The 15,893-nt window shown below is 38.3% G+C and overlaps 1 protein-coding gene across 3 annotated transcripts in view; it reads left to right on the top strand.

Moving 5' to 3' along the window:
• The window catches only part of Fgf14 (fibroblast growth factor 14), a 633,194-nt gene that overhangs the window by 474,464 nt on the left and 142,837 nt on the right, over nucleotides 1-15,893 (top strand). For all 3 annotated transcript variants that reach the window (XM_027938888.2, XM_027938886.2, XM_027938887.2), the window contains one exon: nucleotides 5,325-5,428. In XM_027938888.2, coding sequence (XP_027794689.1) covers nucleotides 5,325-5,428 — 104 coding nt within the window. The remainder of the gene's footprint in view (nucleotides 1-5,324; nucleotides 5,429-15,893) is intronic.

Here is a 15,893-nt window from a genome sequence, read left to right as displayed (position 1 = left end):
AATCCAGGCACAGAGAAGCTTTTAATTCATAAGACCTTTGTCAGAAAACATTGCTCACTTGTTAAGATTTTATCAGTAGATGGGACCTTTGAAGGTGATCAATACTTCCTGTCTTTGACCCAGAAAAGAGAGCAGGTTTTTGTGGTCAAGTTCGTGCATATGTGTCTGCTCATTTCCTTTCCCATCTGTAACTCTGTACCCATTCTTCCACCAAGAGGCATTTCCTCTGGTTCCTGTTTGACAGTGTTGTGGGTCATGGAGCTTAGGGATTTGTGAGTTTCTATGTCCTCACTGTTCTCTGGCTGTCCTTGCCCAGAGTCTAATAAGACATAAGATCTTGTTCTCCATAACTGCACTCACTTTCTGAGCCATTGTGTTTTGAGTGATGTCATCCTTTTTATGACAAGAGTTTTCAACAAAGAAAATGAACCAGAGCTATAGAAAAATGCTGCTTCATTGGACTGCTTGGAAAAATAATTTTCTTCAGGACAAAAGTTTTATGAATTTTCCCCCAGCTTCTTTCTCTTTTAGAAGAGAAGTGTTTGGGGAGGCAGTAACACCAAATTGTTGACCCCTAATGATGAGAATCAATATCACTTTGAGATGTGTCAAGTAGACATTGTCTTTAAAGAGCGTATTGATTGGGAATTGAATAAGCAGCACTGTCATTTCTGAATTGGCAATGTGCTGATGGAGACAGCATAGACATGCACACACAGTTGTAGACCGTTAGACACAGAGTTGGAAAGACGAGATAATCAGAGATGCTGCCTTCTGCTCTCTCAATGCCTGTGGCTTTTCTTTCTGCATAAAATCTGCCCTCAATGGAGCAAGAAACACTAGGTCACTTCAGAAAACTCCTCTGCTGGGAACAGTCCTAAGAAAGACAGGATAGGAGCTCCAGAGAAAACACATCTGAGCCAAATCAAGTGCCCCCACTCATGGGAGTTCAATTCCTATGAAAAGACCTGGCCCATCACTCCCTTTGCTGTATTTTATGTGCACTGTAATCCAGTTAGGTTAGCTGTGTTATCATTTCAACATTTGCAAAGACTTAAAGGAGGTAAGATAAAGATTCTCTCCTTAAAAGGCTATTCAAGATTTATGATTACAAAATTTAACAAAAATTGGCAGGATTATAGTAGATTTATAAAAGCAATGGGAATTACCAATTAACTCTCCTTTTGTGCACTGTCACGTTTCAAAATTGAATACCACCATTTTTAGGATGAATTTTAAAATTGTTTTTCTTCTGATTAACTGCAATAGTCGCAGAAACTTCAGAGAAATTGTTAGCATTGAAAAGAATTTTTTAAAAAAATAAGTATGTGCACTAGAAATGCTGACACCTCCATACAGATATAACACTTAAGCTGAGAGTTTTTTCACATGGAGTCTCTAAGTACAAGCCAATGTACAGCTGCTAATGGGAGCACAGCCTGCTTGGTTTCAGGAGGGGGGTGATGCAGTGATTCATAATCATGTTTTCAGTTTTTGATGATTCTGAGCATAAACCAAGGATGTCATCCATAAACAGAAAAATAAATGAGAAATAACCTAAAACCCACCCAGATATGTCCCTAAAAGTCAACAAATGAAAAACTAAGGGCTTGAACCATGAAATCTTTCTGATTTGAGTTCAACACATTTTCTACTAAATATAGAATTATTTAGAAAGAAAAATCAGAACCTGCCTGCTAAGGTGCTTCTGTAATTTCAGATGAGAAGAGGCAAAGGGGCTCCTGGATGGTGCACCTCCATGCCCCTGTCCTCCCAGGGTTCCACCCTGATACCTAGAGGTCTCTAGAAAGGAAAAATGGAGAAAGTCATTGATGACAGGTATATGGCCCTATGGGGAAGATGCTGTAGCAAGGACTGCTTGTCATTTGAATGTGAGCATTCAGGTGCCTACATGGCCACAGTCCTAGAGGTGTATCCCTGTAAAACTACCAAATGTCAGTATTACCACACACCCTGTATTTTATTTTATTTTTGCTTTAATCTCAGTATTATCTTTTTTATTGATTTTTTTAAAAAAAATAAATGACATCAGAATGTATTACAATTCTTATTACACATATACAGCACAGTTTTTCATATCTCTGGTTGTATATAAAGTATGTTGACAGCAATTTGTGACTTCATACTTTGGATAATGATGTCTATCACATTCCATCATCCTTGCTAATCCCCTGCCCCCTCCCTTCCCCTCCCACCCCTCTGCCCTGTCTAGAACTCATCTATTCCTCCCATGCTCCCCCTCCCTGCCCTACTATGAATCAGCTTCCTTATATCAGAGAAAACATTCAGCATTTGTTTTTCTGGGATTGACTAACTTAGCATTATCTTCTCCAACTCCATCCATTTACCTGCAAATGCCATGATTTTATTCTCTTTTATTGCTGAGTAAAATTCCATTGTGTATATAGGCCACCTTTTTTTTTATCTATTCATCCACTGAAGTGGTTTTTCCTCCTTCCTTGTTTAGTTTTGGGGATGATGTGAATTATTTTTCTGTGTTGTAAAACTTCTTTTTACCCATTATAAGACTTAATAGATGGTTAATGGTAATATATATTATACTATTATATATTATATACGCACTAATATTTATGAAAATATCAAAACTTCTAAAACCACCCCTCTCTGCTTAGAAATGCCCTGCCAATAAACTTGATGTGTAAACATTGTCATAACACCCCACAGGCTTTAGGATGGCCATTCTTACCTGAACTGTGTTAGGCTCAGTTGAGGAGCTTTCTTAATAATATTAATAACAACAACAACAACAATAACAAAATCCTTAAACCCTAAAACCACTCCTAGGGATTCTGATTTCACTGGTCTGGAGATGGGCTTGGTCATTTTCTCATGTAAACATGGCCAGTTTTAATGTTAAGCCAGGGTTGAAAACCACTGTTGTATAGAAGCTAGATTATTCCACAGAATGAACAAAGTTGCAGGATCACCTTCGTTATTCTTTATCCCCTAGGGCTTATACCATCAATTTTTAATTGTGAAAAATTCCAAAAGAGTAGAAAATTCTAATTCTTAATTAGTGTATCTGTGTTTTTCACTAGCCCCCCAGCCCCATCACAGTGTGTTCTGATAGTTCTCTACATTGTGGTGTTTCCATGGATTCTTCTCTTATTGTCTTCTGTAAATGATAATATGTTATAGTTTATAATTCAGGTTCCTTCCAAAACTATGGGGGAAAAAGAATATTTTGGTATGGTTTAAAGTATATTTCTAGAATTTTTCTCTTTACCACACCACATTATTTTGGTGAGTTCATGATGCACTGGCCTTCTAGAATTATACTATCTGCCTTACATCAAATATATCTGCACTTAAAATACCACTAGAAGGATGAAGGGTGAAATAATTAGATTTGAGTCAGGTTAGAATAGTTTGCATAGACAGGTGTATGATTATGTTTTACCTTAAAATTTCGCATATGATCAGTACTGATTTTACAGTTCTTATCCTTTCAAAATGTAAGGGAGATGATACAATTCAGGTTTCCTACACAAGAATAAACTTGGCTTTCTCCCACAAAGAAGCTACAATTGTAAGGGTACCTCCTTATACCTAACAATACCACCCCATGTTCAATATTAAACAATAGAAAATGAGCAAAAGAAACATCTTTTTCCATAAGGGTATATTAATTCTCAGAATCCTATGCAATACAGCCCAACTTTAGTTTGCATAGTGAAAACGGATATACAATGAGTCATATGTGTATGTGTACCCCAAACATTCTTCTAGGGTGAGTTTCTGTGGCCATGAAGTGCTATTTTCCTTTCATCATTTGTGCAATGCAGACATGTTGAGGCCTCGGGAGCAGTAACATGTAATCATTGGAAGACAGGGTGTGTCTTTCTCCACCCTATTAGGCAAAAACATGTCTCTGAGAATAAAACAGAACACAATGTTAAAGTTTTTAAATTATGCACTGAGTAGACCCTGAGAATGAAGTCAAAAGCCCACAATTTTCAAGTGATTTGTCTTTTGTGGAATAGAGTCAAAGGCTTAAAGTTAAGATATTTTACTTATACATTTACTATAGCATTTTAGTGCTTTCAGTGCCTGTTCTTGCTTGGTCTTATTGCTTAGAATTAGATTTGAGTTAATAAAGACCTGATAAGTCATAGATAACAGCACTGTGGATTATTAACAGTTCTCTTATAAATGTTTCTACAATGAAATCTTTAACATCATCAAGCAGTTATCAAATTAGAATATGCTAGAAAACTTACTAAACAGTCATGGAAATGCATTAAGGGGTATTAAGACTTAAAGACATCAATTATAGCATTGCTAACTACACTGTGGGAACATATATAAAAATACTTTATTAACAAAGGAAGAAACAAAATACGTAAGGTAGTGAGTTTTTATCTATTAGGTGGGTAAATCTGAAAACTATTTGTTTTAGTTAGCTTTTTTGCTGCTGTGACTGAAGATCTGGTAAGAGCAATTTCAAGGAGGAAAAGTATATTTGGGGGCTCACAGTTTCAGAGTTCTCATGGTCCATAGATGGTTGACTCCTTTCCTCAGGCCTTTTATGAGGCAGAACCTCATGGTGGAAGGGTGTGTAGACAAAAACAGCTGGGGACACAGCAGGACGAAGAAGAGAGAGAAGTCCACTCAACAAGGACAAAATATAAACCCAAGGGCATGCCCCAGGGACCCACCTCCTCCAGGCACACCCTACCTGCCTTCAGTTACCACCCAGTTAAGACCTATCAATGGAGTAACACTGATTAGGTTAAAGTTCTCTTAACCCAAACATTCCACATCTTGGCAGATCAGATGCACATCTTTTCTTGGCTTTGCTGGTGTACCACGTTAGTTCTGCAAAAGTAACTTGGTTTTGGCATTACCTTTTTAACTTTGGCCTGCACTACATTGCAATAACCAATCACACCTTCCCGATGTGACAGATGAGAATAATCGTTCAACCTGGACTTTTGAAATCCTGCCTTCTGAGACTCTTCACAGCTGATGTCTTTTGGAATCCAATGGTGTCAGATGTTGTGATACTAGAACCATAATTACAGGCTCAGTTCTGCCCATTATCCCACCAGTTCTTCAGAATGCTGCAGGCAAGAATACTAAGAAGACTTATAAATTGGAGCTGCAGCGCTAATTTTACCCACAGCAGAGTCTTCTTCATTATAAACGGAAATAAAAGTTATTTAATTGGAACATCTCAGATAGTAGCAATAAAGATATTTCTTAAGTAAATGAGCAAGATAAGAGTTGTGGTATTACTTCCCCTCTTCCTGCCCACTCATGACAGATGTTTATCTTTCCAGCACTGTTCAACCTCATCCCAGTGGGACTGCGTGTCGTTGCCATCCAGGGTGTGAAGACAGGGTTGTATATAGCCATGAATGGAGAAGGTTACCTCTACCCATCAGTAAGTAGCATGCCAAAGATGCTGCCAATCATTCTGCAGCAGCAGCAGCAACAAAATCCAGAAAATTCTATTGGTTCTGCCATTTCTGCTTTAGTATTTAAATTTCATTAGAAGGCTATAGGAGCTGTTTCCTCATTATTTATCAGTGTTTGGTAATGGGAATATCGAGAAGAAGAATAATTTTAGATATTGAAGTGACTGTTTGCCATACTTTCAAAAATGCACTTGTCTTATGGATTTTCTTGCAAAAATTTTTAAGTTCTTTCCATGCATTTTCTTTTGTATTAATTTATTTTTAATTGACATAATAATTATAAACAGGCTACATTGTGATGTTTTGATCCATAAATACATCGTAGAAGAGGAAATCATGTTGATTCATATACTTACAAACTCAACAACATATTTTTTTATAGTGAGAATGTTAAAAGGTTATTTTTTCAGTAATATTGAGGCATATGATTCATTATTAACTATGGTCACCTTGCAGTACAATAGGTCACTAGAACTTATCCTGAGGTCTAACTGAAAATTTCTACCCTGTGATCAACATCTTCCCTTTCCCCTTCCCTCTTCCACTGGTAATTACCATTTCAGTCTCTATTTCAATGATCTATAGTTTTTTAGATCAGCATATTGTATATGCTTTCACTTGTATATAGATTCTAAGAAAAAATATTTTTTTTAAAGAAGAAGCAATGAAAATTCTAAAAAAGGGGAAGAGAAAAGTGGAGTGTACTATTGTCCTCATATCTGTAGGAGACTGGTTCCAGGATACCCTATGGATACCCAAATCTGTGGATACCAATTATTTTGTATGAAATGGCATAGAATCATAAATAATCTTGACAAATCCTATATTATGCTTTAAAACATCTCTAGATTGGTTATAGTACCTAATACAATGTGAAATAATATAAATAGTTGTTACTTGGCATTACTTAGGGAATAATAACAAGAAAAAGAGTGTATATGTACAATATAGATACTTATTTTTTGAATACTTTTGATCTTGTTTGTGGAACCTACAGATACTGATCTTGTGGATAGAAAAGTCCTACAGTGTATGTTTAAAGATGAGAATGCAAATTGTGTAAATATTTTACTGAAAAAAAAGCTATTTCTGACATTGAAATGTGTATTTCATGCAAACCTGTTAAGTCTCCCTGTTTTTGTGATAGTATTTGTTAGAAGTTGAGCAATTTTCCAGCAATATAGCATCTACTGGAATATTAACAAATAACTACATTCAGATACTTTATATCCATACATTACAATGCCGCCAGAATTCATTTCTGCCACAGGTTCAAGCAATATAAACTTATGCAAAGAAGATTCTTTTCATTATTTCTTGAGCAGATCCTGATTAAGTCTTATATCTCTTTAAATATGCTCTTATTTGAGTTTACATGCACTTTATTTTTACACAAATGATTTTAAAGTCTGTTTTTGTTAAACATTATTTCCTAACAAAAAACTACACCTAAACATGTTATATGTTAACAATTTATATTTATAATCTGCCGCAGTCCGGCTGCAGCAAAATAACCGGGAGGGGGGGGTGACGAACAACTTGTGTACGTTGATACAGCAGGAGTGGAAGCCGTTTATTGTAGGACAGGAGGGGTATATATACATTCCACACAGCTTATCTAATTAACATAAACTCGATACAGCAGTCAACCAATAAGGAATCTCCACACTTAATGGCTCCCTGGCTTTACTTCACAAACCACTCCCTCTGCAAAATGCCAGGCACCATCCAGACTTGTTTACAGACTCTAACAATAATCTATATACTTATATCTGCATATATATGAAGAGAGGTGTGTGGCGAGAGGGGGAGAGTTATTAAACAGAATTCTTCTCTGGGTCCTTCTGTGACATCTGACGTATTTTCCTCAGTGAATCCGGGAAAACCTCTGGAAGGGAAATACGTGGGCGCTGTGGCTTCCCTTCATGGGGAGCCTAGAGCTCCACAGGCCACCCTTGCTCTCAGCTCTTACCTGAGTTCCCTGAAGGGAGTACCTGCTGCCTGTACACAGAACTGGGTCTCACCTGGTGCGCAGTGTGTGCTGCCAGACAAGATGACCACCCAGGACTCTGAGCAGGATCCTGCTACTTTCCTGTACCCATTTAGAGAAAAGCAAGTACAAATGAAGATCCTTTTCTTGAGGATGACTCATTTCAGACACAAGTCAACTTTATTGATTTGACATTTGTTCTGTTATTTTTGTTTCTTTATTTTTCCCCAAAGTAACCTTTGAGAAGTCTGAAATCACCAGACGCAGCGGCCTCTACTTCCCTCCCTCTGTTGGTACCTTACCACATGGCTGTGCTCTGGTATGGACTTCCTTGTCAGGCAGAACTTACCTTGATCTTTTCACTACTGAGGAAGAGGTTTTTATCTCTTGCCATGAGGTTGTAAATATATGCAGTCTTCTTTAAAAGTGGGTGTATCTTCTTGAGTGTGTCCTAACCCATACTAAAATTCTGGTTAAGTCCAGTGCAGTCCATGCAGTACAGTGAGAATAGAAATGAGAAAGGTGCCCACTGCCCAGTCCAGTCCCCAGCGTGTTCAATATGGCTTCCATGCCCAGGGGCTAGGTCTCATGACGAAGCCCTGGGCAACAGCACTTCACAGGATACCTAGGTCCTGGAGATCCTGTCAGACTTCTCACTGATGCGTTTGTTGTCTTCCAATGGTTCTCCAGACACTAGACTTCTGGGCTTCCTCTATGTTTGCCTGATTCTCTGACTTACAGATCTTGGTTTCTCCTCTTCCTATCTTTGACTTTTCACTGAAGCCAGAGATGCTCTATTTGCCCAGCTCCACCCTAAGAGATCTCTGCTTGGGCCAGGCCCTATAATCCTCAGCCATCTTGTGGGAAAAGGGTTGGATAAAAATGAAAGGCACTTTCAAGTCTATACTACATCTTCATGTTCTGTCTTATTTCAACGTAAGGGGATTTAAACTTCAGATACTTCAAGGCAAAGAATGTTTTTCTATAATTATTTATTCATAATTAGTGATGAAGAGCCTACTAAAATAACAATGCAGAGCATGACATAACAACTGCTGTATGATAATGATTCTTGAGGATGACTTTTGTATTAGTAACGGTGGCAACCTTTGTCCACTCTGTCTGCGCTGTTCCAGGAATGAATCAGCTCATATAATTCTCCCAACAACCTTTTTTTAAAGCAAGTATCATTGAAATGAATACACCAACGTGCAAAAAAGTTTAAGAATCTTCCTGAAGTCATGCAGGTAGTAGTTGGAAAAGACAGGATTTGAGCCTAGTTAGTCTGACTCAATAGTTTACAGTTTTAACTCTGTTACTCTACTGCTTCTGTGTGCCAGACATTTTTTCATAAGATGGTCTGGCACCTATTCTAACAAGAAGCTACCAACATGAGATGATGTGATTAAAACCTTTAGGGAATCGTTACCTAGGAAATAAGCTTCATTTCGGGACAATTATTATGCAGTATAACCTAAAATACAATGTTCCTTTGGAAATTTTTAAGGGATAAATAAAATTACAGAATATTATATTTGTTAGGGGAAAGATTGATCATATATAATGAGTATTTCATATTCTTGAATTTTTTATATTTACTATCTAACCTTTACATTTTAAAAGCCAATTAAGAAGCTTTGAATTGAGTGATTTTTTTTCTTTCTTTTTTTTTAAAATGACAGCCCTAGTCAAGCTCAGATTTAAAGAAAAAATGTTAATGAAGACTTAGTATGGGAAATGAAGTCATCTGTTTTGAGCTGGTGGCCACTTTTAAAAAAATTTATCTTATTTGTGTGATGCATGCTGGTGTCTAATGGGACCAGTTTTATCAAGGATCTATAGATTTAGAATGTAGGTAATATAATAGGTCATTAAGGTAAATCTGTTAAATGAAAATCCCACTATGGGGCAACTGTAGGTGTATATTTTTCTATTTATAGTTCAGAAAGTTACTCTCATAATCCCTTACTGTACAAATAAAGATACTCAAAGTGTCAGATAATTCCACCATAGGGGAACAAAAAAATGTCATCTTGACTGAGATGTCAATAATTGTGTTTATTTTGCTGAAGGCTCTTGTTCCCTGCAGAATGTTTTCTCCTGTGTGACAGTAGTTATTTCTTCTGTGGTCAAAATTATTGTAATAAGTTCCTTGATATGTGTCTCAAGAAACATAATGTCCTAAACAAACCATTTGCTTGAAGATATAATGCAAACTTCAAGGTCACAGAACAGACACCAACAAAAAACTATTTTGTTTCAAAATGAGACAGTTTAAAATGATGTTTTAAAAACAGGAGTCTATCTGGGTTCAGCGGTGCATGCTTATAATCCCAGCTGCTCAGGAGGCTGAGGCAGGAGGATCACAAGTTCAAAGCCAGACTCAGCAACTTAGCAAGGCCCTAAGCACTTAGAGAGACCCTTTATCTAAATAAAATATAAAAAAAAGAGCTGGGGATGTGTCTCAGTGTTTGAGTGCCCCTGGGTTCATATCCTGGTACCAAAAAAAGAAAAAGAAAGTCTATTTTAAACCAATTTCAAACTGTGCATGGTGTTGAGAGGAACATAAAAAGGTTTTTATGTTTTGTTATATTTTGTTTTTTGTTTTCTTTCCAAACAACCTGTGACTTTGAAAGATCAAGAAAGTCCCGATAGAAAGCCAAGGTTTGGAATGGAAATTCCAAATACTAAAGAAAGACTAGGAATGAAAGAAAACTGTCATTCATTATCTAGGCAGCAATGAAGAGCAGGTGTTTCAGATGCGCTTTCTTCAGAACTGGTTGGATTCTCAGCCATCACCTGCATTACAAGTGCTCAATCTCCCTGGTTCTGCCTCCTCATCTGTAAGATTATAGATTTTTCATTAAATGCTTTATTAATTTTGAGTTTCAAAATTCAAGCTTTAGTCTGATTGATTTTTCTGAATGATGAGGTAAAAAATTTACAAAAATTGCATAAAGACTCACTATTCCTTCATGTCAGCCTGGCCTTTATAAGAATAGTATTCCTAATGGCACTGTTCAGTGTTGCTATTACTCAGGTGCCAGGAGGTCCTGGTGTTCTCCTGAAGTTACTATCTCATCTGCGTCCCTTAAGCAGTTGGCACAAGTGTATAAGAAAACTGTTCCCTTTTCATGTAGATTTTTGAAATGAACCAAGAAAATGCACTGCAGAGTTTTGCAAGCTTCGGGGCTCATCAGAAGCTCTTGGAAGGCCAGGGAAAAGGCATGTCCCTTGGATTAACCTCTAGATGCTTCAGTTCAGCGATCTGGTATGAAGCCCAGAAAGCTTGTTTGACTGAGTGTTGCCCTCCCAGCTCCCTCTGGTGACTCTATGGTTTCTTTTTCAACAATCAACAACCACACAGCTTCTGGTCCATGGGGGAGATGACGGTAACTCTAGAGCAAGGAGGTAAGAATCGGGGTCAGTGGGGATGGAGAGAAAGCCTCAGGTGGAGCACAGGCCTTCCATGTGGCATGGTGACAGTGGCTTCTTATTTTATAAAGGCGGACACTGAGCACACAGGGTAACCTTGTTTCGTCTTCCACCCTGTCAAGGGGTTGCAAAGGATGAGAGCTATGTGAAGGGGTTTTCTGGAGAATTTTGGAAAGAATTCCATGGCTGCCTGAGTATGAGGATGAGAATCCTGGTTCACTCTGTCATGACTTGAGCAAAGTTGACTGTGATGCTCTCACCAGAAAGAGGACATGGGATGGAGGAAGACACTGTCTTTGGTTTGGGGCCTGCTTAGCTTGCCCCCCAGGAGACCCAGTGGGTCATAGTCCCACTGAAGTTGGTTATAGTCCCACCGCATGATGGTGAAGCCCATTTTCCCTGAAGAAGAGATCAAGGCTGAAGGTGTACACAGATAGAACTCTTCCATGACAGATGGCAATTGATTGCCTTTTCCTCCTGCTTGTGAGACAAAGATGAAGAAATGGGGTCAATGGCATTATTGTGGTAAGTTTAGATATTAAAAAGAACCTTATTAAGTAATCCTACGTATTGCAAAAGCATTATAATATATTCTACTTGATTCTGGTCTCTAAATTAGTCTCTAAACTGTATCTCACTCACCTTCTCCCTTTCTACTTCCTATTTGGAGACCTTTCTCTCCAGAGGTCTTTTGGGTTGCGCTCTGGGGGCTGCACACCTGTCTTGGAGAGCTGTTATTTTTTTTTTTTGGGGGGGGCAGTCACTGTACAGGGTTAGTAGCTGCCGGGGAGAACAGGAAGCTGGGATTTTAGGTACCTGACCAGCTGGTGTTCCAAACTCAGAGTTGTCCCAACTAAAGATGGCCGTGTAAGTGACTCAAAATGGAGGTGGCTGCTTTCAGTGATGGGGAGTCAGATGGGGGCCAGGCGGTGGGTGGTTTTAGGTGTTGTGTTCAGAGATGCAGCTCTGTGGCATGCAGTGTTGGGGCTGTCAGCTGTCTTCTGAGCCTGTGCCATGTCTCCAGGTATAGGCAGGCTGCCTTGTGTAGGGGACTATGGCAGTGGCTTCAGAGTCCCAAAAGAGACAGGACTGGGGGAGCTCTATGTTGGTAGTTGGGGATCCACACGGGAGTGGCGGCCAGAGTTCCTGCACATGGGTAGCATCCAGGCGTCCTGTGTAGGATTGGCATCTGGGATTCCTGCGCAGGTGGATGGTCAGGAACCCTGTAAGGGTGAATAGTTGGGGGTCTTAATCTGACTTTGAGGCTTGGAGCCCTGGGCAGGCACAGGGGCCATGATTCCTGCCCAGGAGCAGCTGTTGAGGGGGGGGGGCGATCCTCTATCACTCCCAGTGAAGCAGTATTACCACTACTTGAATCACAGATCACTAAGAAACAAGAATGCTGCGTCCCTGTAGCCCACCATCTTGGATTCCCCCCCAGAATCTTAAATACCTAGAATTGATAGAACCAATTTTGGATAATGGAGTAGAGAACCAGATGGTTTAAATTCAGAACTTGTGCCTTTATTAAAATCATGCTAATAAGATGTAAAGGGAATATCAGATCGTCAGATCTATGCACCATGGTCCACAAACATCATCCTATGTCAAGTGTGCTCAGATTGCCTTATAACTATCCAGAGCCAAGAACACTGGCCCACTGGACTCCAAGACTCCAATTCAGTGAGTCCAGCATGCTTCAAGAACCACGACTTTGGATATGTAGCCCAAGCATTTCTAGTGTGGTGCCCAAAGAGGCATACTAATAGACACAGGTCTGCATCACAGCCTCACACACCACAACTTTGAGATGACTTGCTTTTATATTTCTCATTACTGCTGCTGCTGCTGATGTGATAATGATTGTGATGGATTATAAAGGAATGATGAGGTTCAAGCCCCTGGAAGTGAGCCCGAAAGATGTGAACCCAAGCTATGCTCACCTTTCCCGTTGACCAAATGAGCTGACCTGGGAGAAAGCTCATGGAGTACATGGAGAAAGTTCTGTCTGTGACCTCCCCACTCTACCTGTAGGAAGAACAGGACAAGAAATATGTCCTGGAGCACCAAGACCATATAGGGAAAGACAAGAACTATGCTGAGGCTTGAGAAAATAAACTAAGAAAAAATAAGAAACAGCGTAAGACATTAAATTTCAAACATATAATGGCTGGTTAGGAATCCTGAACAAAAGGTGTTGTCTACACCTTGTAAAGCTCAGGGGAAAACTCTGCCTAAGACAGTCAATCCCCACTGACTGGCACCTGGTGGATTGAAAGGTGCACTTCCAGACGAGAGCATCCCATCAGAGCAGATTATCAGCATCAATAAGCCCGAGTTGCTTCAGAAGTTAATGCTTTTGAGATTTTAGAAAACACTAATACAAGTAAATGTATCTCTAATAAGTCAATTGTTTTTCCCTAACCCTTAATTTCCTCTGAGAGTTAATTTTATTTATATTTATGTGCAGACTTCCCATGTGAGTCGCCTGCTTGGGGAGAACAGGCTCTTTCTGGGGGATTAGCAGGTCCCGGGTGCTTGGCCCAGTGAGAAGGTGACCTCAGTGCTTCCTTTCTGTGTATCAAGAGATGGTTGACCATGTGGGCCCATCATTATAAAATTTCTTACCTATATTCAGAACCATGATATCAATTTAGCAGTTAAAACACATATCACAAAGGTTCTGCAAGAAATATGTGGGAAACTATTTTTACTCACTTAAAAAGGTTATAATTACTGATAAATACAGGCTGAAAATTCATGCTCTTGGTATCAATAATGAGTTCCTTTACTTGCTCATTCAGCATTAAGTGTACACCTTCCACTAAGAGCTAGTGTGGCTATATCTGCTAAAGACTGGAAAGTAAGTGAAAATTATGACCTTAAAAGAAAAACCCTAAAGATCTAACAAAAAGAAAAAGGCATTTCAAGAATATCTTGACGAGATACATTGTACAATCTGGGTCTCCTCCCAGGATCTATGATTCCATGAATAGGTTTGTCCATTTCCTATGGGTCCCTCAATTGTGATGGCTAAGTAGGAAGCATTTGACCTATAGTTCTTGATTGTTCATTGTTAAGGTAGAATAAACTTTGACAGCAATTTTTATTAACTTAGATTTTGAGAGCTCTTGTATTCATATTTATTGTGCATATAACTTACCTCTGGTTTTTTTCACTGAAAAAGTGTTAGCAAAGGAGAAATCTATTTATTTTCCAACTTAGAATCACAGAAAGCACTTATTTGCACATTGCTTTCTTGATATCCAATGTCTGCATTCGAACATGGCCTTATTTTCTCTAATGAGGTAAATGGTCTTGTCTTTATGAGATAAACTTGGGGCAAAAATAATGATAAATAAATCTTGATTTGGTACATGTTACTAACACTTAAATGTAAACATTTTAAAGTGAAAGACATTAATAATTTTAATGCTATTTTATTATAATGTAGTAAAACTGCACAAATCCTTGGCTTTTGTATTTCCTTTTAGTGTCAAAGGAAAAAAAAATATAAAATTCACCATAGTGTACGTTTTTACCCTAATTTGGGGCCTGGGGTGAAAACTTTATAAAATAATGTAGTACAAATAACAAAAGTTAGGATGATCAAAATGTTCAAAAACATGTTTGTCTTCACCAGTGAAGGGAACATGGTAGGTAGTAGATGGTGAAAGTGATTTTTATATGTGAGGAGCTTTAAAGACTAAAATGATAGATGAAACTAAATGTGAGAAAGAGTTTTCCTTCTCTACAGCATGAATACTTGCAAAAACTACATAAATGCTAAGAACACAAATATACCATACAGTGAATGATAAATCAACTTTAGCATTAATTTTTTTTTTAAAAAAGGCAATAGCTACTAAATTCTGTAGAGCTGTATTTCTTTAACATGTGTTTGCAAAAGTTGGAGCCCTCATGACAGAAACTGCAGTAGACGATCTACTTAATTTGAGTTTAGAAAGTTTTCCTTCTGATTGTTTTAATTTCAGAATTGCTTTCTCTTTCTACTTTTGATAATGGGCTTATGTGAGTGCTACCTATCGGGGATTCTGAGAACTGGGCTCTGAACAGGGATTAGCTGTTTTTCTCCTTATTTTTGATATAGTCTCAATAATTTTATATCCCATTTTTTCAGTTGACTACACTGCCGTGGTATTATTACCTATTAAACAATATTGATCCAGCACCTGGTAAACCTAAAGAAATAATGATGAATAAGGCTATGCTTGGCCTGAGGAATCCAGAGTTTCTATAGATGGAAACTCCATTCTCATTGCATTTTTAACTTTGAATGACTTCTTTATGATGTGGAAGGGGCCATTGTGCTCTGAGCTAGTTAAGAGTTTCACTGAATGTTGGGTTTTGGTCCTAAGATAATCCATTCCATTTGGAATGCAATTTCCATGGAAAGGTACACAATGCACTTCTGAGAAGAACATATTAGACCTCATAACAGTGCTATCTGGAGTTAGATATTGGCTTTAAGGTCTGACCACTGAATTAAATGAAGAGATGAGTCACATATTATTAGGAATGCCCCAATCCAAGCACAGACATCATAATTGGTTGCTATTTGCTGTTCCAATAGCCACAGAAACTGGATGGGAACAAGATATTCTTGGGAGGCTTTAAGAATCATGACATTTTTGTTCTCTGAGAAGATAGGGATACTTTATTTGATCATTAATCCTGGCTTTCAGACATTATTTAGCAGAAATAGTTGCGTGAGCAAATAAGAAACATTATTCTACTTTACTTTTAAGCTGGTACATCTAGTGCCTAATGGTACCAACCTGATAAATGTTGAATATTGGTTTATGTCATATGAGAAGCACTTACTGGTATTATAGAATAAACTATGCATGCTCTTTCTGAGAGCACATTGACAAAGGGTTGAGCTTTAATGAATCCCTATTAAAGTAAATTTCTCCAATGAACTCATCTGTCTTTCAACTATGGGCTCATTATAGTACTGTATCTACTGCCTAAACTTTAGTGCA

Source organism: Marmota flaviventris, chromosome 4 (genome assembly GCF_047511675.1).
Source record: "Marmota flaviventris isolate mMarFla1 chromosome 4, mMarFla1.hap1, whole genome shotgun sequence".
NCBI lineage: Eukaryota > Metazoa > Chordata > Mammalia > Rodentia > Sciuridae > Marmota > Marmota flaviventris.
Note: the sequence above shows the minus strand (reverse complement) of the source record. Positions and strands in the feature narration are given on the sequence as shown.